General features: G+C 56.8%; 1 protein-coding gene across 3 annotated transcripts in view; it reads left to right on the forward strand.

Moving 5' to 3' along the window:
- The first annotated feature begins 2,441 nt into the window (after positions 1–2,441).
- Positions 2,442–25,669, forward strand: part of CCDC13 (coiled-coil domain containing 13) — a 39,112-nt gene continuing 15,884 nt past the window's right edge. For 2 of the 3 annotated variants that reach the window (XM_036030461.1, XM_036030460.1), the window contains exons 1-7: positions 10,755–11,181; positions 11,968–12,116; positions 15,834–15,976; positions 17,498–17,587; positions 21,334–21,450; positions 22,656–22,760; positions 24,874–25,035. In XM_036030461.1, coding sequence (XP_035886354.1) covers positions 10,961–11,181; positions 11,968–12,116; positions 15,834–15,976; positions 17,498–17,587; positions 21,334–21,450; positions 22,656–22,760; positions 24,874–25,035 — 987 coding nt within the window. In that variant the 5' untranslated portion in view covers positions 10,755–10,960. Of the gene's footprint in view, positions 2,810–10,754; positions 11,182–11,967; positions 12,117–15,833; positions 15,977–17,497; positions 17,588–21,333; positions 21,451–22,655; positions 22,761–24,873; positions 25,036–25,669 lie in introns of those variants that run through there. The other variant, XM_028518828.2, reaches the window with a different exon arrangement.

The raw sequence follows: 25,669 nt of genomic DNA on the forward strand, positions 1-25,669 counted from the left end.
CTGTCTCCGAATTTATGGCCAAATAATATTCCCCCATGTGGATAGACCACATTTTGTTTATCCATTCATCTATTGATGGACACTTGGGTTGTTTCCCCCTCTTCTCCATTGTGAATAGTGCTGCTGTGAACATTGGTGTAGAAGTGTTTGAGTCCCTGCTTTCACGCTTTTGGCACATACCCAGAGGGGAAATCGCTGGACATATGGTAATTCCATTTAGCAATTTGAAGAACTACCAATTTTCATGCATCCTGGCCAATACTTGCTAGTTTCCACTTTTTGATAACAACCATCCTGATGGGCATGAAGTGGTATTTCATTGTGACTTTCATTGCATTTTAGTGGTGAGTGATATCGAGCATCTTTTCATGTGCTCATTGGCCACTTGTGTATCTCCTTTGGAGAGATGTTTATTCAAGTCCTTTGCCCATTGTCCAGCTGGATTTTCTGTTATTGTTGAGTTTGCTCAACTGATTTTGACAAAGAATCAAAAGCAATTCAATGGAGGAAGGACACCTTTCAGCAAATGGTGCTGGTCATGCATAGGCAAAAAACAAAGCAAATGACCTTATGCAAAAATTACCTAAAAATAAATCATGAACATAAAACTCTAACACTTCAAGAAGATCATAAGGGAAAGTCGTTGGGATCCAAGGCTAGACAGGAAATTCTTGCACTTGACACTAAAAGCACTATCCAAAAAAAGAGAAAGAAATCGATACATTGGACCTAATCAAAATACAAACTTTTGTTCTGTGAAGTCCATGTAAAGAGAATTAAAAGACAAGCTACAGAATGGGAGAAAATATTTGCAAGCTACATACCCAACAAAGGGCTAGTATCTAACCTATATAAAGAATTCTCAAAACTGAACCATTAGAAACTGGGCAAAAAGACGTGAACAGACACTACACCGAAGAGAGAGAGCACGTGTGCACAATGAGAAAAATGTGCAGTGTAAGTATCCATGGTGCACATTAGAACCACAGTGCGATGCCACCCCACACGTATTAGAATGGCTAAAATAAAAACAAACGCTGGCAAAGATGTGGAGAAACGGGGTCGCTCAGACATTGGGGGGGGGGCATGTAAAATGCACAGACACGCTACAGAACAGGTTGGCTGTTTCTTGCATACGAAACTAAACATGTGATTACCATACAGCCGTACTTTGGGGCATTCCAGAAAAATGAAACCTTAGATTCACATGAAAACCTATAGAGGAACGTTCGTATCGGTCTAATTGGTGATAGTCCTAAACTGGAAACAGCGCAGAAGTGCTTCGGCCGGTGAATGGTTAAACACACCATGGAAAACCCAGAGCAACACAAAGAAATTATTGATACAACGTAGGTGAACCTCCAGAGAATTACTCTGAGGACAAAAAGTCAATTCCAATCGGTTACATACTGTATTATCCCATTTACCTAACATTTTTGGAATGACAAAGTTTTAGAAATGGAGAACAGATTAGTGGTCGCCAAGGTGGTGAGGAACCTGGGAGGGGGGCGGGGCAAGAAGGAAGTGGGTGTGGTTATAAAAGCCCAACGAGGGAGGATTCTTGTGGTTTAAGGGGTAGGTGTCTTGACTTCAGAGATCAAACTTACACATGTGATAAAATTGAATCGACCTAAATACATACACGAATACCCATCAACATGGGAACTCTGGATAAGACAGATGGATTGTGTCAATGTCAATATCCTGGTTGAGATATTGTGCTAAAATTCTGCAAAATGCGGTCTGGTGCCGCATCTCCATGCACGTCTATGAGTGGGTGCCTTATGAGGTTAAAAAGAAAGAAAGAAGCCCTGGCTGGCGTAGCTCAGTGGATTGAGCGCGGGCTGCGAACCAAAGTGTCGCAGGTTCGATTCCCAGCCAGGGTACACGCCTGGGTTGCAGGCCATGACCCCCAGCAACTGCACATTGATGTTTCTCTCTCTATATCTCCCTCCCTTCCCTCTCTAAAAATAAAATGAATGAGATCTTAAAAAAAAAAAAGAAAGAAAGAAAGACAACTCTGAGATATCTGAAGGTTTTCAAATTACAAAGACCTGCATAAATATTTGGGAAGTTTCCTCGCATCTCCTTTCCCAGAAATTTGTCTCCCACCCCCAAATAGCCCTGGATATAGTAGTGGCTTCAATTCGGAAGTGTTTTCCACTACGAAAATAAACCACGTTCATTATATTTAAAACCCTCTAAAGTGCAAACATAAAAACAGCGTATTTCGTTCCAGCACCCAAATCCAATATCTTCCACTATTTCACTATTTCCACGCATCTCTCCCAGTTTTGTTTCTGCGCCATCTTCAAAAACATCACTTTATGTAGCAATAACTATTTCGTGTCCTGTTTTTTGTCACTCACCATCACAACGTGACTTTTCCCCCACTTAAAAAAAAACAAAAACAAAAAACATTTTTCAAAGACATTCACGGTGGGATCGTTCCCTTTTCATCGCCTCGGCGGGAATGCGGAATGTGCACCTCTGTGCAGAAAGTTTTAGTCTACAAACCTTTCAAAACGTATGTTGCAGAAGAGGACCACTGGCCCCACTTTAAAGTCTCCAGGCACACGACGCCCCCTTCCAGCCCGCCGCGCCTGTTCCCGTGCCATACCGCCGCACCCAGGACCACCCGAACCTCGGTCACTTTCTGAACTCCCTCTCGGGCACCGTAGACTCGAGGTGACGTAACACGGGTGGCATAGGTGGTTTCCCTGGTGACAGTTGCCAGGGCAACGCGAGAAGCGTCCGAAAGAGGTGACTCAGCGGCAGTGGCCCTAAAGGCAGGATCTGCGAGAGCGCAGTAAGTGCTGGGGAGTGGAGCCCTGGGAGCCCGCAGCCTCTGGGGGCCTGGTCCGGAGCCGGAGCGCACACGCTCTCCCGAGCGCTCTCTGCCCCTGGCCGGGTGCTCACTGCACGCGGGACGCAGAGCGAGGACTCTCCTCCCTTGCTTCTTTGAACCTGCACGCACCGCCTCCTCCCTCTCTAGGCACTTATTTTCCGTGCGGTACAAGGGTTAGTGAGGCGCAAAAGGGGAATCGCCTGCCCAAAGCCACAGGGTAGGTGGTGGCCGAGCCAGAACTTCAACTCGGGTCCGCTAGACCTCCGGCGCCCTCTTCTGGTCTCCGCTGCGGAGGCCTCTCGCACCACACAGGGGTGGAGCGGGAACTACACGACCTGGTAGCATCCACTACCCGCGTCCTCCCACCCCAGGGCCAGCCCCCACAGGACCCGGGACTCGTCGGAGAGCACCCCTCGGCACGGGGCTCCAGCCCGCGACCCAGTCATCTTCAACCCACCCCCAACCCAAACCCATCCGTGCATTGATGCTGGCCTGGCAGGCGGTCCGAGAGCCTGGTCCTCCAGGACGCCCAACTAGGCTTCTCAGGCCAACTCCTCTCCACCCCCAGGAGGCTCCTGGGGGGGGGGGGGGGCGGGGTGAGAGGGAGGCAAGAGAGAAAGTGGCAGGCTGGAGGGGACAAGGGAGGCCCGTGTCTGGATGGGGCCTCAGACTCCTCCTCACTGGTCCAAGTCCCCTGTGCCCTCGACTGCCTCTGGGATCCTTGTCACAGGAAGTGCCACTCTCCCTGTCCCATGGCTCAATATGCATATGCCTTATTCTGTAGAACAATTTTAGATTTACAGAAACACTGGACAGAAAACTCAGAAAGACCCCATTTATTCCTCTCCCCTTCCCCCCATTATTAACATCTTGCATTGATAAGGCATACCTGTTACCATTGATGATCCTATGTTGTTATTGTTAACTTTGCAACAATAACAGTATTAACGTTCACTCTTTGTACTGTACAATCCTATGAGTTTTGCCAAATGCATAATGCCATGTATTCACCATTATGGCATCATTCAGAATAATTCGCTGCCTTAGAAGCTCCCTGTGCTCTACTGCTCGTCCCTCTTCCCCTCTGCACAACCCCTGCAAACACTGATTGATGTCTCTCTCCCTCTCCCCCCCCTCTCGGTTTCCCTCTTCCAGGGTATCATATAGTTTCGATCACACAGTGTGCAGCCCTTTCAGACTGGTTTCTTCACTTAGCAATTCGCGTCTCAGTTTCCTTTATGTCTTTTTGTGGCTTGAAGCTCATTTCTTTTCGTCAAGAGACAATGCACCATTGTATGGGTGTGCCGATTTGTTGGTCCATTCACCTGTTCAGGGACATCTTGATTGCTTTTGCTTTTTGATGGTTACGAATACAGTTCCCGTAAACTTTTGCTCACAGTGTTATATGGAGACAGGTTTTCAACTCATTGGGGCAAATACGATGGCTGGATCACGTGGTAAGACTATTTGGCTTTGAAAGAAACTGCCCAACTGTCTTCCAAAGTGGCTGTGCCAGCAATGAGTGAGTGTTTCTGTCGCTCCACATCCTCGCCAGCATTTGGTGTTGTCAGTGTTCTGGATTTTAGCCATTCCAACAAGGGTGCAGTGGTACCTCATTGCTGATTTAATTTGTAATTTCTAATGACATGGTATTTTGACCTTTGCCTGTGCTTATCTGCCATCTGTAGATCTTCTTTGCTGAGATGTGTGTTCAGATCTTTTGCTCACTTTCTAGTTGGATTGCTTCCATATTGTTACGTTTTAAGAATGCTTTGTGTATTTTGGATACAGACCTTTATCAGATGTGCATTTTACAGATCTTCTTCCAGGCCGTGGCCTGTCTTTTCAGCCTCTGAACCGGGCCTTTTGCAGAGCAGACGTTTTTAATTTTGATGAAATCCAAACTTGCCAAATTTTTCTTTCATGGATCATGCTTTTGGTGTTGCATCTAAAAACTCACTGCCCAACGCAAGGTCACCTAGAGTTTCTCCTATATTATCTCCTAGGAGTTTTATAGTTTAGCATTTTAGACTTAGGTCTGCGAGCCATTTGAGTCCATTCTGGTGAAGGGTGTAAGGTCTGTGTCTAGATTCATTCTGTTGCTTGTGGATGGCCAGTTGTTCCCGCGCCATTTGATGAAAAGAGTATTTTTCTTCATTGGGGTGCCGTCGCTTCTTTTTGTTGATTCTCTTTGTGTGGGTCTGTTCCTGGGCTCTCTGTTCTTTTCCCTTGACCTATGTGTCTGTTCCGTCACAAGTGCCACACTGTTGTGGTTACTGTAGCGTTCCAGGAAGTCTTGACATCCAAGCATCATCTCGCAACTTCGCTCTTTTCCTTCCTATGGCATTGGCTTCTCTGAGTGAAGCCTTTTCACATAAATTTTAGAATCAACTTGTCAGTATCCACACAGTACCCTGCTGGGGTTTTCTTACAATGGTGTTGAATCCGTGGCTCAGTTTGGGAAGAACTGACATGCTAACAGGACTGAGTCTCCCTATCCACGCACACGGAATATCTATTTAATCATTTGATTCCTGCCATCAAGTTTCATGGTTTTCCACATACGAATCTTGTACATATTGTTATATATGTATACCTAAGTATGTCCATCTTTATGCAAATGTAAGTGGTATCGCATTTTAAATTCGGACTTCCAGTTGCTCATCTCTCCACTTGAGGCTGACCAAGGTGCCTGCCTCGGCTGCAGGCCCCCAGGCCTGTCCCTCAGGGCACTCACACCTCTCACCCTCAGTCTTGACTCCTCTTTGGACTCTTGTGGGAGGTTTGAAAAACAGACAGACACCTGGGCCCCAACCCAGACCAATGAAATTCAAACCTCCCCTGGCCACAAGCCTATCACAGAGCAGAGGCTGATGCCCTGGGGGCCGAGGGGGATCGCACTGGCCGGTCTGTCTTCCAGAAGCTGGTTGGGCCAATGGTACCACATTTCATATGATGAGAAAGATCATAACCAGTAAATTTGCAGGAGCGCTTGCGTGCCAGGCACTGTGTTACACACTCTCTGTTCCTTCTCTCCCTGAATCCTCACAACCACCCTGTCACGCATTTCATGGCTACCGCCCCATCTTACAGAGGAGTAAACTGAACCACAGAGGGATGAAGTGACTTGCCCAGGAGACAGTGTGCATCCTAGGAGAACCTGTCTCCCACCGACCTGTGCACGTGCATGCTGGGAACAGAAAAGGAAAGAAGCTTTAAGAGTTACTGTGTTTATTCATGCATTTATTCCTTCTCGCATCCTAGAGCACCTGCTACCTTTGTTCAATGACAACTCTACAAATATTAATTGAAGGCTCGTTCTGGGCACGATGCCAAGTGTTAAAAAAGAAATAAGACGTAAGCCCCCTGCCTTTAAGAGGCCTCTTAGCAAAGGAGAAGAATAGAAATAGTCATTGAGGATTATAATACTTTGAGGTAAGTGTAGTGATCAAGGAACATCTGGGGGGATCCTAGGAGCCCCCAGAGCGCCCCCAGGGGAGCCCTAAAGGCTGAACGGGCGTTTGTGGGGAGGAGAAGGGGCCTGGGGAGGAAGACAACCCAGGCCGGTGCAGCGGCTGAAGCAAGCGTTCAAGGTGCCTCCAGCAAGAGCCTCAGCAGGGGTCATAAACCCAAATATCCGCAGGGGCTGATGGGAAGAGACAGGGGTGAACCCAGCAGGTGTAAGAGAGAGGACAGCATTTATTGCGAGGACAGTGGGTGGCTGCTGTGCCCGAGGCAGCCTCCAGGAGTGGCAGGGACCCTGGCTGAGTGGGAAGGACACGCCCGCCCAGAGAGAGCTCCCTCGGCCCAGCAGCTGCTGCCCATGCGGGACCGTGCGCTCAGCATGGCCAGGTCTGTAAACTTGTACAAAAGAAGCTGGAAATCTGGATCTCATCGAAATCTACAAATGTTTGAATGTTGGCAGCAAAGTCAAATCCTAACATAGCATCCTGTGCGAGTCAGACAAAAATGTCTGGGTGGATGCAGCCCCCGGGCAGCCAGGGCACATCTGTGAGTGCCGGGCCCTCGGCGGGCAGGGTGCGCTCTGAGTCCTGGTGAGCCTTGCAGAGGCAGAAGCCACTTACATCTGGTTTTGCAAAGGTCCCAGAGGGTGGTACGCAGTAGGGATTAAAGGGACAAGACAAGACCCAGGCAGCTAAGGTAGGAAGCAGGCAGCCGGGGAGATAGGGAGACATGGGGGGGAGGCGGGGTCAGGGGGAGCCCGGTGCCACCCGGCCGGTGGAGCAGGCAGGAGACGGGGCACAGAGGAGGCGGCCTTGCAGTGCAAGGCAGCAGCTGCAGAGGCTGGAGGCAGCTGTCACGGGACTTGGACCCTGTGTGGGCCCAGCAGCCAGGCCAGGTTTTCTGCTGAAGGGTCACAGGGACCACTGTGAGGGACAAGGGTCTGCACGTGGGGCAGGAGGAGGAGGAAGGGAGTCCTCCCCAGAGACCACCAGGAAGGGAGAAGATCGTAATAGTTTGTTTCCCCCAGTGGCACAGCTGACGGAGCGTTTCCACACGGCCCTTCGCATTTGCCCTCTCACGGCACATCTGTGGCCTCAGCGCCGTCCTCTCCTGCTTGCTGAACAAGGGCCTGGAGCCTGGGGGGCTGGGGTATGGAGGTGCTTTAGATCCCCATGGACACTGCAAAGCCAAGTTCACCCTGATCTCCAGCTGCTGTCTCACCGTGCACCAGGCCTCTCCTACAGCAGCCCAGGCCGCAGCACCCAGCACCCAGGCTGCGCCCTGACCCATGACTGGACCGATTCCCTGAGCAGAATCCCTGGGCGCAGGACCCTGCGTCAGTATCTTTAAAGCGCCTCAAGTCGTTGCCGTGGGCAGTCCAGGCGGGAACCGCCGCTGTGCATGCTGGTCACAGCCCCTAAGTTGCTTTCCCGACTGGCTGGTGACCCAGGAGGGTTATTAATAGCTCTCGCTTGCACCCTCCAAGGTGACCCAATTTGGAGAATGAAGTATGTGGTGGTCCCTTCTTATAATCCACAAAAATAGGGGCTCGCAGGATGGATTTATTTTTAACCTCTATTAGGTACATTTTCAAATCATGGACTCAGTGAGGTTTTCTTCCGTCTCTAGAGTCCTTTCCAGGTGAAATTCCTCTCATCGGGTCGGCACACTAAGGCTCACAGTCCAAACCCAGCCCCCTGCCCATTTTTGCAATCCAGTTTCATTGGGCCGCAGCCACGCCCACTCCTTTACGCCCTGTCTGCGGTGGCAGAGGGCGGTGGTGCCGCAGAGACCGTGTGGCCCATAAAGCTGAAGATGTATACTGTCTGGCCCTTTGCAGAAAGTTTCAGTAGGACTCGATGGAAATTGAAGCTAATCAGCTTTTTCTCTGGGAGGTGGAGGAGCAAAGTGACACTGGATGGAACCGGCACTATTAAGGGGAAAACAGGCTGGAGGGAGAGACCGAGGCCAAACCTCCCAGAGCTTTTAATGCCTTTGGACTCGATTCGGGGCTAACAAGCATCCACTGAAGCTTTCGGCGTAGGGGCACATCAGTGTCAGAGCTGTGCTTTGAAGAAAGTAGTTCCTCAATGAAGGCGGGCTAGACTGCAAGAGAGGCGGGAAGAGGGAGGGGGCAGTGGGGCGGCAGGGACCTGTTCCGCAGTCCTGGGGCCGGTCCGTCCATCATTCGTTTACCACGTGTGGATTCCATGCCTGCGACACGCCAGCAGGGAACATCTCAGGGTGCCTGCCGTTGTGGGGCTGGCGGGAAGGAGGAGAGGCGACCAACCGACAAACATATGCTGTGTCGGGTGAAGCTGAGCGCGATGGAGAAAGATAAAGCCGGGCAAGGGGCATGGGGTGAGGGTACAAATGCTTTCTGCGACAGAGCGGCGAGGAAGGCCTCTCTGACGCGCTGAGCAAGGTGGGCATCTGAGGAAAGAACCTTCCAGGGAAGGGGAACGGCACGTGCAAATGGCCTGAGGTGGCCGGGAGAACGCTGATGAGAGTGGTGTCGGTGGGGAAGGAAGTACGGGGTTGGATTTGTAGACATTTATGGAGAATCAACATGATTTATGAGTGATTGGATGGCGGGTGGATGGTGTGACTTGAGTTTGGTTTAAGCCAGGGATGCTTAACACTGGCTACACTCGAAAAGCATCTAGGGAGAGTTTTTAAAATTCCATTTTTGGTGCTCTATCATGCTATTTACATGAAATTCTGAAGTAGACAAACATCCAGAACATATAAGGAACTCAGTAAGCACTGACCAGTGTGGCTCAGTTGGTTGGGCATCATCCTGCAAACCAAAGGTCGCCGGTTCGGTTCCCGGTCAGGGCACACACCTGCATTGTGGATTCAGTCCCTGGTCCGGGCACGGATGAGATCCATGTTTCTCTCCCTCTCTTTCTTCCCCGCTTCCCCTTTCTCTAAAAATGAACAAATAAAATCTCTTTCTAAAAAAGGAACTCACCCTGGCTGGTATAGCTCAGTGGATTGAGCGTGGGCTGCAAACCAAAGCATTGCAGGTTCGATTCCCAGTCAGGGCACATGCCTGGGTTATAGGCCGTGGCCCCCAGCAACCGCACATTGATGTTTCTCTCTCTCTCTCTTTCTCTCCCACTTCCCCTTTCTCTAAAAATGAACAAATAAAATCTCTTTTTAAAAAGGAACTCAGCAAAAAGACAACAACATTTTTAAATGTGCACAAACACATCACGAAAGACGTGCAGATGGCCAGCGAGCACGTGAGAAGAGGCTCAGCACAGTTTGCCGCCAGGAAAATGCAAATAAAACCGCACCGAGACGGCGCTGCACGCCCGCTAGAAAGACTGAGTGAGATTCGCAGGGACCCTACGAGGTGTTGGCGAGAATGTGGAGCAGCTGGAACGCTCGTGCGCTGGCGGTGGGGACGTAAACGGGACAGTAACTCTGGAAAGCAATTGAGTGGTTTCTTATAAAACTGTCATAAAAGTACCACGTGACCAGGCATTTCCAACCAGCTAAGTATTTACCTAAGAGAAATGAAAGCATACCTTCGTGCAAAGGCTGTCTCATACATGAATGTTGGTAGCAGCGTTGTTCATGGTAGCCCAAAGTGGAAACGGCCCAGGTCTCCAAAAACAGGTGAAGAGATGGATACACTAGGGTGTGTCTATACAATGGATACTACCCAGCAATAAAAAGGAATGAACTAGTGATGCATGCAACGGCACGGATACATTTCCAAAAGGCAGTGCTAAGCGAAACAAAACAAAAACACTGAAGACTGCCTACTGTCTGGCTCAAGACGTAGGAAACTCTAGAAAAGGTGCAAGTGTGGTGGTGGAGAGACCAGGGTTTGCCTGGGCGAGCAGCGGGCAGGGGAACTGGTTGCAAAGGGGCCCCGAGGAACTTTCTGGTGTGACAGAAATGTCCTATCGTGGTGCCGGTGGTTTACACAGGTGCATATACCTGTCAACACTCATTTGCACACCCAAAATTGGTGTACGTCATTGCGTGCAAATGACACTGCAATGGAGCAGTGTGATTAAAAAGAAAACAGACAGAACTCTCATCCTCAGTGGCAGAGGTCAGAAGAGTGGTTACCTTGGGGGGGAACAATGGATTGGAGGGGTGCCAGGTAGTCTGCGCAGGGACAGGTGGTACCCTACACCTTGTCCTGGAGGCCGAGTATATATTTATGTAAAGATTCACTGACTGTGTACTCGGGACTTATGCCCTTTCCTGCATGTAAACCCTACCTCAATTTTAAAAGTAGTGACTGAGTCCCATTCCTAGGACTTGGGGTTTAATAGGTCCAGGCGTGTGCCCCAGCATTGCTGTATTTTAGGAGATTCTAATGTTCAGCCTGAGTCAGCACCACCGGAGGGGTGCGGTTCTGAGTCTGAGCGATGGGGGTGTGTTCCAATGCCCTGCGCAGTCCAGTGGCACCGGAGGGCGCTCTGCTCAGCTTTGGCCTTCAGGGCGTTTGAGGTGGGGCTGGGTCCCCCGAGCTTCCACGCAGCCACACGCAGAGCTGAGCAGGAAACTCCAGGGCTGGGGGCTGTCTGTACCCGGGGCCGACTACGCACTGAGCGCTCTTGGAGAACGTGCCCTGTGTGGGGTCTGCTTCAGCTCGGGCTTTTTCCCCACTCCCAGAGCAAGATGGCCGCGGATGAAGGCTCGCAGGACACCTTGCGGCTCCAGTTCAAGGCCATGCAGGAGATGCAGCTTAAACGGTTACAGAAGCGGATGGAGAAACAGAAGGAAAAGGAGCTGAGCCTCAGCAGCAGAGCCGACGACCCCCAAGGGCCCTCAGAGACCTCCGATGGCCTCAGCCCTCTGCAAGCCGGGGAGCAGGACGAGAAAGATGGCTTCGAGCAGAGGTAAAGGCAGGTTTGACCTCTGCCAGGAGCACCACAGGGAGGTCAGCAGGTGGGGGGGACACGGCTGCTGACAGTCAGTCAGGTGGACCAGGTGCACGTGTATCAGGAGAGACACAGGGGTTGCCACAGAGGCTGCTACTGAAGACTCCTGCACCTGATAGAAGGTCGGTGCTCCTGCGGACAAAATTCCACGTGAAATTCCACGTGAAACGTACTTAAAAACCATGTAAAGTCCCCTCGAAGCTGGGAAACTCATCAGGGTGTAAGGTGATTCGCTTGGATTTTCTTATGTAGTTTCTCATGGAAACTGTGTTTGGGTTTCTGAGAAGCTAATTGGCCACCTTTGATGGCCGTCGGAATTCATTGCCCCAGTCTCGCCTGGGCCCGCTCTCCCGTGGCAACGGCCCTTCCCTGACACGGCACATACACCTGTCTGTCCTGAAGGAGCCCTTGGGGGGTCCTTGCTGTTTTGCAGTTGGCGGGAAGGTTGTCAAGAGTCCAGAACCTTTTCGGTTTGCTCTAAATTTGACGTCACACAGATGCATATTGACCTGCACCGGTTGTTAGAAGCAGGAGTCCGCACTGACACAGAAGGTTTTGTAGGCCAGGGTGTCAGCATCTGCTCATTGAGGTTTCCCCAATTCCTCATTCCTATGTCATACAGACCAGTTCTTATCACCACCCAGGGCCCCACGGGGTGCAGCACACCCGGACCCCCTGGGGAGGCCTGACCCCGGGCCCCGGCCCCGTGGGGAGGGGAGGCAGTCATCGGCCTTTGCCTTGCAGGGCGCTTGAAGACGAGGTGCAGCAGCTGCGCGCCCAGCTCCGGGAAACCGCGGATGAGAACGGGCGGCTGTACAAGCTGCTGAAGGAGAGGGACTTCGAAATCAAACACCTCAAAAAGAAAATCGAAGAGGACAGATTTGCCTTCACAGGTAGCTCCCCCGTGGTTGCGACAGTCCCTGCTCCGTGGTTGCGACAGTCCCTGCCCTGAATTCCAGTTGCCCTGAAGCCCAGGCCCGGCAGGGCAAGCAGCAGGCTCCGCAGAGCAGGTGCCCAAGTGAGAGTGCCAGGGGCTGACTGTGGCATTGATGTGTCCTGGGAATGAGGGACTGGGTGGAGGGAGAGAGTGGGCCAAGGAGGCCCGCACGCTGGGACATGGGAATGGGACAGCAGCTGGGATAGAATGCCAGCAGCGGGCTTCTGGGCGGTGTTGGTGACTTAGGTCTCCAGACAAGGTCCCGCATAGTGTTGGCTGCATGTTCAGGGGGCCAGCAGGGTCCATTCTGGGCTGGTGCTCTGGCTCCGGCATTGAATGGTGGGCGTGCAAATCCCCCGTAGTGGTGATAGGCATTTACTCTGCTTGCATTGCTGCTCCAGAAAGGTGGGTGGGACAGGGAAGCTAGCTGTTCCCGGGGATTTCCTAGGACCCAGCACAGTCTAGAATGGACCTTGGCCCTTCAAGGCTGGGCTGGACCTTGGCTCTGCTGGTGGAGACCTTGACACCATGGGCCTGGTGGGGACCGTGGCTTTGTGGGTTTAAGGTTGACCTTGGCCCTGGGGGTGTGGGCTGGACGTTGGCACCGTGGTTATGAGCTAGACCTTGGCCCTGTGGATCTGGTGGGGACCTTGGCCTCTGCTCCAGGTATGCCCATTGAGCAATTCCCGGGTGGCTGACTAGTAAACCACAAAGCCAGCTCACCAGTCCCAGAGAGCAGCGGCCTCACCCAGCATCTGCCGGCGTGCCCCTCCCTGCCTGTGGTCTTAAATGCCTTTAAGAGTGGGCACGCCCACTCCAGGGACCCGTGCCAGATTAAACAGCAAGGGGCTTTGGCATCCCCTCGTGGTCTACTGTGCTTCCCTCTAGGCTTTGGCCTTTTCTGTCTATAACAAAACACTGAAGCCCACGCTCTGTGTGGTGAGGACAGGAACACACCCAGGGTTCGGATGGAAGGGGCAGCTTGCCCTCTGGCCAGGCTGCGGAGAGGCTGCCCCGGCTCCAGGGAGAGCAGGAGGCCCTCCGCGCCCAGGAGACCCGGGAGACAGGACGTGTGCCACCCCCTCTCCCCAGCCTGCCCCATGTCCCCTCTCTCTGCCGGTCCCTGCCCACTCCTGGCCTCACCTGGCTGCCCCCCTCCCCACCCACTCTCCCTCAAATCTCCCCTCTTAAATCCGGTTCATACTCTGAAGTCACCATTTCTGATTTCCAGCTCCACGTTTGGAAGAGAAACGTCTGACTGGCCCAGTTCATGTTTTTAAACGAGGCCACAAGTGCCAGAGTGCTGGCAGCTGCAGCTGAGAGACTGATTTTCCTTTGGCGGGATTTTTAGTGGGCATTAGTTTAGTTTGGGGGGTTTTTTAAAAAAGATTTTTATGTATTTGCTTTTGGAGAGAGGGGAAGGGAGGGAGAAAGAGAGGGAGAGAAACATCAATGTGCGGTTGTCTCTCGAGTGCCCCCTGCTGGGGACCTGGCCAGCACCCCAGGCATGTGCCCTGACTGGGAATCGAACCTGAGACCCTTCGATTCACAGGCCAGCACTCAATCCACTGAGCCACACCAGCCAGGGTAATAAATAGTTTAGTTTTTTAAACAATATGTCTTTGTACTATTTATTAGTGATTGCTCTAGTGGTTACATCACTTTCACAGCCTACTTAGAATTCCTATTCTGTCACTGCAAGTGGAATGAAGAAACTTCATCCTCCCCATTCTGCTGCAGCTTCTGTATTTATTATTTCTATACATTGACTATCCCATCGGACAGTCTTACCAAATTCGCTTTCAACCTTGAGACGTATTGTAAAGAACATAAGGAAGCCGAAACAATCCGCCGTACTTACCCAGACACTGAGCATTTCTGAGCTGTCCTCTCACCGCTGGCCCGCGGTCGCAGGTGGCAGCTCAAGGGCGGGGCTTGTCTGGAGACAGGGTTGGGCGAGAATCGGAACAAGTACCCAAAGCATGTTTCCCACTGTCCCTGAGCTCCCCTTCCCGCCCTCAGGATCAGAGAGGGCTCTCTTAGACCCCTTTCTGATGTCGGGTTCCGGGATTTGTACTGGGTCCGAGTCCCGGGAGGAAGACACAGCCCAGAGGACTCAGCGCTGGACCACGCGTACCCCTGGGCCTGGCTCCACACCCCCGCCCTCGTCCTGAGCCCTTCCTCCTGCCGGTCCTCATTCTGTTCAGCGGATGGGACGTGAGGTTGCCGGAGGCAGCCGCTCCTCGTTGCCTTACTCGCTGCCTGGCCTGGGCCAGCAGCACAAGCCCGGGCTGAGCTGACCTGCAGACCTTCAAGTACCTTTGTTCATGGCCTACCTCAGTCTGGCTCTGAGGCGCAGGGCACTCTTAAAAGTAGTCTTAAGAAGCTGTCTCCGCCAAGGACCCAGTGCTGGAGCGTCAGAAACGCTCAGGGAGCTTGCAGACCATCCAGCGAAACTGCCTCTGTGCAGATGGGAAGCTGCCCTCCAGACTGCAAAGCCACCCGGTGGCCCCGTGGGGCCAGCCCCCACTGCCTGCCCTCTGTAGCACCCCATGCCACCCCGTTTCCATCCCTCCAGCCCCCCTTCCACAGCCTGTGCCCTGGCCATGGCCTTCCAGGTGCTTCCTTGGCACTTCCCTGCCTCCCGGCCCTGCACCTGCTCTCTCCTCCACTGAGAATGCTCTTCTTCAGGGCAGGTCCCTCGCGTGGTTGGGCCAGGTCCCTGTCCACAGGTCACCGCCTCAGAGAGCCTGTCCCGACCCCTCCTGACGTAGCACCACCCCCTCGCGCTCGTCCCCTGGCCCAGCGTCGGCCTGTTCCACAGCACTCCCTCCTCCCAGGTGTTGCCAAGTACGTGTTTATGTTTGCTTTTTATTCTCTGTCGGTCTTTTCTACTCACTGCGGAATCCCTGACACCGAGAGTGTTCAGCACTCGGTAGAAACTCCGAGAACACATGCGTTTGTATCATTAGGCATCGCCACGGAATTCCGTGAAGAGGTGACCGTGCAATCTCAGAGGCATTCAGCCATGAGCGTCAATGTGGCTCCCACACCTGGGGGTCTGCTGGGGGTCTGCTGACCTAGGCGGGGCCTGGCCAGGGTGGGCCGGCTCTGTCCCAGTGCCTCTCCTCCTCTTCCTGGGACCAGCCAGCGGGCCTGCATGTGCTGTCCCTGTGCCAGGAGCATGCGCAAAAAGGGCAAGTTTACCTGCGCTTTCGAGCCTCCCCCTCCACCTGGTCTGCTAACGTCCCATTGGCCAAGCAAGTCCTTGGCTGCGTCCAGAGTCAGGCAGGCTTGAGGGCCCGGGGGGGCGTTCCCTTCTCACCAGAGGACACAGCAAAGCTGCAGGGCACGAGGTGTGGGCACGTGACCCTGTCGCTGCGGAGGGCAGGCAGAACTGGCACAACACACTTATCTCCCATAGAATTAAAACTCAGCTTCCCGATTTTATCATTCCCCCGGAACATGCCGAGTCCCCGAGTGGCTGCGTTCCGCTCACCGGAGTCGGGTCTCAGGGTGCCTCGGTGTGGGGTGACTCTCCCGAGCCCCTGCCCCTCCGAGAACACTCCACCACGCAGCCTGAGCTTTGATCACCCTGGCCGTCGGTGGCGTGGCACAAGTTGGCTGTGCTGCCTGCGTTTTTCATTGACCTTGCCATTCTCCTTCATGTCAGGGACAGCCGGGGTGGCGGGGGATGTGATCGCCACCAAAATCGTCGAGCTGTCCAAGAAGAACCGGGTGCTGACGGCAGAGTCAGAGGGTGCGAAAACCAGAGTGAAGCAGCTGAGCAAGCGCGTCCAGGAGCTGGAGCAGGAGGTGAGCAGCCCGGTCCTTCCCGCCGCTGAAGGGGACTCGGCACCCGGGCCACCCCTGCAGAAGGGGGAGCCACACCTGGGTGCTTTGGGTCCTTCTGAAGGGCTTGTGGGCCAGCGTTTGCAACCAGGTTCTCAGTCCTTGTCACATCCCGAGAGGGGAAAGTGTGTTGGGAAGTGAGGGGACCCAGATCATGGAGAGGCAGCCCGGCACAGCGGTTAGGACACAGAGCCGGAGCCCAGCTGCCTGGGTGCGGGTCTCAGCTCCATCCCTGACCTGCCTGGGGACTTCGAGCAAGTTGTAAATGCTCCGTGCCTTCGTCTCCCCCGTCTGTCGCATGGCAGCACACAGAGCGCTCACCCTGGGGTCTTCTGAGGACTAAACGGTGTCACCTTGCACAACACGTAGAACGGGGCCCAGCCTGCAATGAGCACTGGATACATGTTTGTCAAATGCACAAACAGGGGTCCTTGCTAATCGGGAGCTGGGGGTCTCATTTCTGTCTGTCTCCCCTTTCTGCCGACCCCCTGCCCTCCCACGGCCAATCCCTAAGCCCTCCAGTCCGGCAAGGGCGCGGCCCAAGCGGTTCCTGGTCCCTTAGCGGCGAGAATGGGACCCACGGCCAGACAGGACCTACGCTGCCTCTCCTTGTGTGGCTGAAGGAGCCGAGGCTGGAAGAGGTTGAGAGGCGTCTAAGCCGCACCGTGGGTGGGGGTGCCGGATTCCGGGTCCAGCTCTGCCGCTCTCTCCGAACCCCACCTCGGTCGCTGTGCTTGGCACGGAGCTGGGGCTGCATTTTCTCTAACGTGTTTGGTGAGAACATCTCGGGCTGCACGCCAGGCCCTGGGGAGACTGTGGGGGACGAAACGGTCCTGGCCCTCGCCCTCCTGGGAGACAGACCAGCACCCAGGGCCTCTCAGAGGAGGAGCCTGCACGGGGGTCCCAACAGGAGGAGAAGGAGGGGAGGGGTCCACCCCAGCAGGTGTGAAGGCCGTGAGTGGGGAAGACCTCCGGAAAGGAGACCAGCGTGGCTGGAGTGGAACAAGAGGAGGTCACCGAGCTGGGGGGAGGGGGCACACCCAGCCTCGTTCAGAGCCGGGGGCGTGGCCTTTGTGTGAAGGGCAGTGGGGACACCAGGAAGGGTCTGTTGGCTGTCTGTGTGTGGTGGCGGTCTCGGCCCCCAGGCCTGGGTCCAAGCAGCGGCTTCCTCAGGGTCTCCTCATCCGGAACCTGAGGCCTCTGACTCCTTCGCCCGCCACCCCCAGACCGCCATTGGAACTCCGGGACGCTGTCGATGAGGTCGTGGGTGAGCCCCAGGGCTGCTCCGCCATGCAGCCAGGAGGCGGGCAGACAGCCCACCACACCCTCTCCCACCGCATGGTTAGCAAAGGAGGTTCTTCCACTGGTGATCCTAACGTGTGCGGAAAGGTGACCATGCACCCAAGGGTGGCACCAGAGCCCCTCACCTGGGCACCGCCATCGCTGGGCAGAATTAAATACTAAGTGTAAGGTTTGCTTTTTCAGCTGCAGACGGCCCTGGCCAGGCTGCCAGCCAAGGGGGCCGCCGACGCAGGAGCCAGGACGCCGAGGGCCCAGGCGGGAGACAGAGCCTTGGTATGAATTCTCCTCTGTGCTGGGGGGGTCTGTGTGGCAGCCGCTGGCCCAAGTCTCCCGCTTCCACGGCGTGTAGGGGCCTCTGTCTGGGGTCTGCCCCCCGTCCCCCACTACCGCATTGGGGAGCCAGTCACAGGATCCACAGGAGAGCTGTCGGGGAGCGGACACCCAGCCAGGACCACCCAGGCCAAGGCCCGGGAGAGTCTCCCTCTAATTCAGTCCCCAGAGAAGGGGGGTCGGGAAAGGCCTGAGGACCCTGGGGCCCTAGAATTTCAGGCCCAGGAGGGAGGGCCCGGTTCAGCCGGCTGCCCGCTCTCAGCCCACTGGGGAGAGACCCGACCTCTACCTTACCCCAGGGACTGGGGGCTCACTGCTGCCCCGTGGAGCCCTGCTTTGGGGGGCAGTTTATGTTGTGGCCCCCCAAGGCCACAGAGGGAAGTGACTGCTGGGAATGGGGGCTCGTTCCCACGATGCCGCTTTACTCAGCAGCGGTGAACCCCGGAGGTGTGAATGGCAGCTCTGTGGAAGCAGGCAGGCTGGCCCCGTGGGCTGCAGGGAGGGGCACGAAGCTCAGGCCAGAGAGGGGATAGCCCCAGAGTCTCCAGAACACCCCAGGAGGCCTCCCCGGGGGGTTCCCTGGGAAGCCAGACCAGTGGGTGACCCAGGGATCCAAGCCTCACGGCTCCTCTCCCAGCCCCTCCTCCCGCTGCCTGCAGCTCGGGACCGTGTCCCTTCGTGCCTGTACGGAGGAGAGTTCCATCCTCATGTGCAGTGACGGGACGCCTCCCGAGGGCCGCCCTCGTGTAAACCCGCTCCATGCTGGGGAGGCAGAAGAGGGGCTCCACGCTCAGCAGGGGCTGGCCGGAGTGGTCCGGGCCTTTGCTGGCCCCGGGGTGTGTGCTGGGCACCCCCTGGTTTGTCCAGAGCGCTGAGCACGGCCATGTGCCTGACCCCGGCGAGAGCCGCCCCGGATGGGAAAGTGCTTGTCCAAGCGCTTGTGGAGCCCTGTGACCCCGAGAATCAGACAGGGCCACTGTCCAGCGGGGAGCCCCAGAGGGGAGACGAGTGGCCATGTTGAAGGAAGGAGGTGGACAGGGCCTTCCGAGTGAGGCCCGGGCTCCGAGGTCACGGAGGGAGCAGGCCCCTTGCCTCAGGGGGCTGGGAGGGGGTTCCACATGGGGGCCTTGCTGGGGATGGGGTGTAGGGGAGGGTCTCCCACCAGGGAAGCCATCAGCACTTGAATCTTGTCCGCTAGCTGGGCGTCAGCTGGGTGAGGCCTGCCTGCGTGCGGCCCAGGCCGGGGAGAGGGAAAGGGGAACAGGAGGCAGAGAGAGTGGCAGCCTTGGGCGGCAGCTGGAGGGGCCCTTCCAGCTTCTCCCGCGGCTGCAGGGAGCCCGGCCAGTTTCCGCCAGCAGAGTGGGCGGTGGAACCAGCAGAGTGGGCGGTGGGCCACCGGTCTCAATGCATCGGTGCCGTGCGTTTTCTCTGGGCCTCCTCTGATCCGAGAGAGAGCAAAAGCAACGCTCCCCCCTCCGCAGACGGTGCAGACGGCCCAAGCCACACCGCCAAGGCCTGCAGCCTCGCCCCACATTCCTCCGGCCCCAGAGCTGCGAGCTCATTCCCCTCATTCCCAGGGGAACGGGCAGCCCTCCCCCGCTGGGGCTGCAGGGCCCGGGGCGTGAGCGGCGCTGGCACTGTCTGCTCCCCACGGGCTGGGTTCCGGTTATGTCCTCAAAGAACCGAGCCGTACCCAAGCCCCTGACAAAGCCTGTGGAATTTCGCTCTGGGCAGAGACAGCTCAGCAGGCGGGGCCGGGGGGTGGAGCAGGGTGGGGAGGGCGCTGGAGGAAGCGTTGGCCCCACTGCCCAGGAGGAGGACCGGGTGGGTGGCAGAAGGGTAGAGCTGAGCATGCCAGCGGGCCCAGCCCCGACCGAGCACCACTGGGCCCTCAGCCCCTCCACCAGCTGCCCGCCCGCCCGAGTCAGGTTAGGGCCCTGGCACTGCCCTCTGTCGGAATCTGCCGCGCAGCGCCTTTCACGTGTTATCCCATCAACACGCACGGGACCCGGACGCTGGGTTTGCACCCCCACTTTACAGATGAGGAAATGGGGTTCTTGATGCAGGTCTTCTCTGCTTGCTTGTCCCGTGCTCCGAGCAGGCCGACAGCAGGCACTCGGGGGGCTCATGCACCCTCACAGCCACCCCCCCCCCAGCCGTCCCCACCCCACAGGGCTGGTGGGGCTCAGGGCACCGAGGTCCGGCAGGCAGGGCATTGCCACCCACTGCAGGGCGGGCTCAAAGCAGCGCCCAAGCAGGCAGGAGACAGAGCCCCACAGCAGTGAGGAGGGACGGCAGACAGCCAGACGGGGGACAGGCAAAATGTGTCTTAAAAAGGGTGCACTTAGGTGTGGTGTAAGTTCCCAGCGTGCAGATTCTGCTCACACTGGAGGTTCTCTGCAGCCGCATGGTGGCGCTGTGGAAGCCGGACAGGGAGGCGTTTGGTGCTGTTTGATAGACCAGGAAACCCGACGCGGCCAGGCTTTCCGGCCGCGTGTCTGGGTCTTGTCTCCCTGGCCGTGGTTTTCGGCAGGGCTGCCCAGAGCCTTCGGGGCCCACGGGGCGTCCCAGACCCCAGCGACTCAGACCTGCCTGTCTCACTGGCTGCAGTTCTCAGAGAGCCTCAGCGGTCCCTGCCCTGGCCCCCAGAAGTCCAGCCCACCTGGTGTGTTGGGACAGGAGCAGACGGTCTCAGTGTTACTGCTGGATGGGACGCTCAGCCCACCAACCACCATTCCCGCTGCCACGGTGCCTGGGCGTCAGCAGCAGCTCACAGGCGTGGCTGGGAGAGTCAGCCGGTGTGGGGGAGGGGCAGGCTCCTGAGCCCGCTGCTGCCGCCCCCACCCAGCCAGCTGTGTGCCCAGGGCAAGTTGCTTCCCGTCTCTGAATCTTATTTTCAGCACTAAAGGAAGGGGTTTGAACGGCTGACCTCGGCATGCCTTTCCCACCAGACCTTCTGTTGAAGACAGGAAAATGGGCAGCATTCAAATAGTTTCAATCAGACATCACATTTTTTTAATTTCTGAGTTTCAGCAGGCAGAGTTTTCGTGGTGGCCGCAGCTCTGCCGGCCACAGATGGGGCATCTGGGAAGTAAACAGGGTCCTTATTTCTGTCCCGTGAGCTCACTGCCAGGACAGGGAGCCCCAGGCCTGGGCTGTGGATTCCAGGAGAGGGAGGCCCCGAGTCTGGGGGGTCGAGGGCCTCCTGCCAAGCCGAGGCTGCCGTCTGCAAAGGAACTAGGTCCCTCTTTACCCCGAATAAAGACGGATGCCCTGTGGTGCGGTCGCCGGTCTCCGGCACGGCAGGGCGTCCACACCCAGGGCGTGTCTGGGAGGTGCGGAGCCTGCGGGTCTCCTCTGTGGCCGCCGCCAGTGTCGGGTGTCTGCGTGACACTCAGAACCAAGGGCTCGGCCCCCAGAGTCGGGGCTGCCAGGACCCACACCCGTCAGGCCCCAACCAGGCACCCCACGCCACGGGAACTCGGCCTCCAGCAGCCTCTGCGTTGCATCTCCAAGGGGCCGCCGGGATAACCTACCTCCCAGGGGTGCACGAGGGCTGAGTGGGCTGCCCCTTGTCGAGCACTTAGTGTGGCACCCAGCGCCCGCTGGGGGGGGGGGGGGGAAACGGGGCCTCAGTCGTTATTACTGCGGAGGCAACAAGTGACTGCTCCCCCATCTTCCCCAACCAGCCCGAGGCCCCCGAGGTGAAGGTCGCGCAGGACAGGCTGGCGGCCGCCAACCTGAAGATGAGTGACCTGCGCAACCAGGTCCAGTCTCTGAGGCAGGAGCTCCGGATGGCCCAGAAGGTATTCCAGGGCCAGACGTCAGGTCTCCTTGGCCGGGGCCGGGCCGGGCTCGGGACGGGCATGACGGGGACAATGGGCCCCATTCAGGCACTAGACAAGGCTCGGCCCCGTGAGCATCACCCTGCTCGCTCTGGGTTGAGCTCCAGGGCCAGTGACACCCTTCCCCCCGCCCTGGGAACAGACCTTCTGGGCGAGCGGGGTTGCTGGCTGCCCGAGGGGCCCCACGTTCACGCCCTCGCCACGCCCGTCCAGCTGTGGACCGAGGAGGACAGTGCTGCCCAGCCAGGCGGAGTCCTTAAAATCTTCCTCGTGCCGTGTGGCGTGCACCCCGGCAGATCCCGGGCCTCTCGGTCGTAAGCCGCCTTGGACTTGGAAGCCCGGCCGGACCTGCCTCCTGCCCTCTGCCGTCCGTAATATCAGAAAATGAATAGGTGGTTTGTGTACCAAAGGCCCCTCTCAAAGGAAAATCGTCAGACTTGGGATGCAGGCCCAGCTGGTTCATTATTTATTTGTATTTACACAGTGAATTCTCTGGCGTTTGTCTTTCCGGCTGGAACCACTCAGACCGGCCAAGATTTCCAAAACAGAGCTCTATTGTAGAGACAAGCCCCAGAGACTCGGGCGGGCGGGCTCAGGTTTCCGCCGGGCTTCGGAGGGGCCCAGGGCCCCCGCTGAGCGTGCTGTTTCCACCTCCAAGCCCGGAGGCGGGGCCTGAACACCCCTGGCCGACAGCCACAGCCCCGGGCCCCTCTGGAACCGAGCACCCCCTGGGTGACATTCAGAGGCCCTCTCCCTTGCTGCCCTCAGGCGCAGCCCCTTGTCCGTGGCTCTTCTCAGAGGGCGAGGCCCTGTGGCAATGCACTTCCTGGAGCCGTCCGGAATGGGCCCAGTTCTAGGTGACCCTGAACAAATTCAAGTGGTTCACTCATTCCAGAGCATGTCAAGGGCAAGCGGCCCTGCCTAGGCCTTGTCGGCAATTCCTTATCCACTCTGAGCATCGCCAAGAAGTGCTGGGGATGAGGGGTCTACGGCTTCCCCAGGGCCGGCTGTGCTAGATGCCCGGTCAGCTGGCCTTTGGGGCGGGAAGAAGGTTGGCCAAGCAGGGTCTGGGCTTCCTGGAGGCCTCTGGACAGGGCCCCGGGGCCCTACTGGGGCCCTACCCGGGCCCCTCTCTCCCGGCCTCACTGAAGGCCCCGCCCCTTCAGGTGTTGGCCAGCGAGGTCGGGGAAGATGTGAGCGTCCAGCAGCTTCTGTCCTCACCGGGGACTTGGAGGGGCCGGGCCCAACAAATTCTCGTTTTGCAGAGCAAGGTGAGTGAGTCGCCACACTCGGCCCAGAACTCTGGGGCTTGAAATGCCCTCGAAAGACCCACCCCGGCCCCCAGCGGAGCCCAGAGCCCTGAAAGGCCCCCTGCAAGGCCGTTGTCCCACATTCTCCCCACCCGGCCTGACTTTAATTTGTTACTTAATGAACAAGCATTTACATAACAGTTACCATGTGCCAGGCTCTGGCGCTCAGCGAATGCCGAATGCCGAGGCCTTTGATTTATTTGACTCCGGGCGTAGTTTTTTTCTCCCCCGAGTTTATGTAAATTTGCGTGACTAGTGTGCCTTGTAGGCTTTTTCCAGTTTTGTCCAGATGCTTGTAGGCTTTTAAAAGTCTTAATTACCCAATAAAAACTTCGCTTTGTCTCCCTCTTTCTGTTCTGAACATTTGAAGCCTCCTTCGAGGCGGAGGCCGAGGCTGAGAGCAGGGGCCCCAGGCAGAGCCCAGACACCGGGACTCTGACCCCTGCCCCCCCCCTCCACCCCCCCTCACCAGCTGTGTGGCCTCGGGCAGGGGCCTTCCTCTCTCCGTGCCTCTGCCGCCTCTGGGTGCAGTGGGATGAGGCCGTGTGTGTGTGTGTGTGTGTGTGTGTGTGTGAGAGAGAGAGAGAAATGCCCAGCGCAGGGCCACGCGCGGAGGGAGCGCCACATTGAGGGTAGCTGTGGTTATTTTCCTCGTTTTCGCCTTCAAACCAGGGAACAGCAGCAGGTGTGTTAACTCCCCAGTTGCCGGGCACTGTGCCTTCACCCCAGGGAGTTCAGGGTCCCGGCCCCTGGACCGGTGGCTTTTGCCCTCAGGGTTTCCTGGGCATGACCTTGAAGCCACCACGGAGGGGCAAAGGTCTCAGCGTGTGGCCTCGGGGTTCCAGAGACCGAGTGTCAGGCAGTTGCCTGCTCGGTGCCTCAGGCTCCTCCCCTGTTACATGGAGATGATCCCACTGTATTTTTCTTGTGGGCTTTTGAGGGTTCAGTGAAATAACCCTTGTAGAGCACAGTGCTTGGGCACAATAAGCAGTCCACCCATTAATTATCTCTGTTGTTAAATAGTGTAAATACATTGTTAGAAGTAATCCTGTGTTTTTTGATGCTTGATGGAATGACCACACAAGGCCACACGAGGGCGCTGTGGTGCGTTTCCACACGCGGCCCCTTGCCAGTGGTGGGCCTGGTGAGTTTTGCCCCGGCCCAGGTTTCCCCAGCTTGGTTCCATCGTGCATGTTGTGCAGACATGGGGACCAGGGTTACAAGGACCCTAGGAGTTTTCCACTTGAACCCCAGCGTGATAAAGCCATCGTTTCATGGGGTGACATCTCCCAGCCCCTTGCAGAGACAAGAGCCTTTGGGAGCCGGACTTGGCACCCAGGGCGTCACCGGGGCCATCTCCGGGTGTCTCAAAGCTGCCTCGCCATAAGTATCCCCCGTAGCACTGGTGCAAAACGCAAGTCCCCAGGTCCTTCCCCTGCAGCTCTGGCTTGTTGATCTAAGCTCGGTCGTTTCAAGAAGCATCTCAGGGCTTCCCAGGCTCAGACAAGGTCAGGGCACCGAATGCTCCTAGCAGCATTATCAGGGTGGACCCTCAGGGCCATTTCACAGGTGAGAGGCCCAAGACTCAGAGAAGTCAAGTAATCTGTGCGGGGTCACACAGCCGGTGAGGCTTTACACTGGGCTCACGGTCCTCGCCCACCCTGCCCTGTGCAGCATCTCCCGTCAGCGGCCAGGCACCGGGGCCTCCCGGGGAGCACACCACCTCGTGGGTGGTCTGCCTGTGAGAGCCCTTGCTGGTCCTGAGACCTTCCTTCCTCTCCCTCCCAGCTTCCTGGGGCCTCACATCTGCTGCTCAGCCTCAAACCCCTCAGAGGTGGGGGTGATTCCCCCATTTACTTTGAAGTTTCTCTCTTCCAAGCTAAACCTTTCTAGCTTTACTCAGGGTGCCACCCCGGGGTGAGATCCCGCCCCGCCCCGATCCCTCTCACGAGGGGCTCCCACGTCCGTCTGTCCGGCGGGGTTTCCCGGCACGCCCCAGGGCGCCCCCCCACCCCCCGAGTGGTCGAGTCTGACCGCAGACGGCCGGTGGAACAACACGTCTCACCGCCCTCAGGTTCGGGAGCTTGAGAAACAGTTGGGACAGCCCCAGAGCCGGGCTGTGGGAACAGCCAGTGACGAGCTGTCTGTCTGTCCAGACCCAAGGAAGCTGACGGCACAGGAGAGGAACCTGCTGAGGATCCGCCTCTTGGAGAGGGAGAAGCAGGAAGGCTGGGAGGTAACGCCTGTGTGCCCGGGTGGGGCCACGTCGGTCAGCGGGGCAAGTGGGACCCAGAGATCGCAGCCACCCTGGCCAGGACTCGGAGACGCCCCCGAGAGCAGGAAGCACCCGGGGGAGCTGGGTCACCTCCCTCTGTGTGTTCCTCACATCCTGTCCATCCAGCTTGAGCCTCCCGGTGGGCTCGTGAACTTTGGGTGGTCCCATCCTGGCTGGGCTGGAGATGCTGAACCCGACACTTCCACTGTGAAAGGACAGGGAAAGCCCCCGATCCCGGGTGTGCGCTAGGGTTAGACGGCCTTGAAGGAGGAGCGCTCCGGGCTGAGGCAAGAGCTGGCAGGCTGGGACCAGCTCCAGGGCCTGCATCTCCCGGCTGCACAGACTGGCAGAGCCAAACGCCCCCAGGCTGATCCAGGAAGGGGATGCATCAGCCCTTGTAGCCGAAAGGTGGAGGGGTGGCCTCGCTGCAGGCACAGATGGACCCAGGCAGGGGTGGAGGGGTGGGGACTGCCCCTGGAGGTCAGGCCCGGAGGTGGCCAGTAGGCTCCCTCTCATGTCTGACTCCGGCAGAGCAGGGCAGCCGCCTGCACGCTTAAGCGGAGGGGAAGAGTGTCGTCATCCCCTAGGGATGCCC

Source organism: Phyllostomus discolor, chromosome 7 (assembly GCF_004126475.2).
Source record: "Phyllostomus discolor isolate MPI-MPIP mPhyDis1 chromosome 7, mPhyDis1.pri.v3, whole genome shotgun sequence".
Taxonomy (NCBI): domain Eukaryota; kingdom Metazoa; phylum Chordata; class Mammalia; order Chiroptera; family Phyllostomidae; genus Phyllostomus; species Phyllostomus discolor.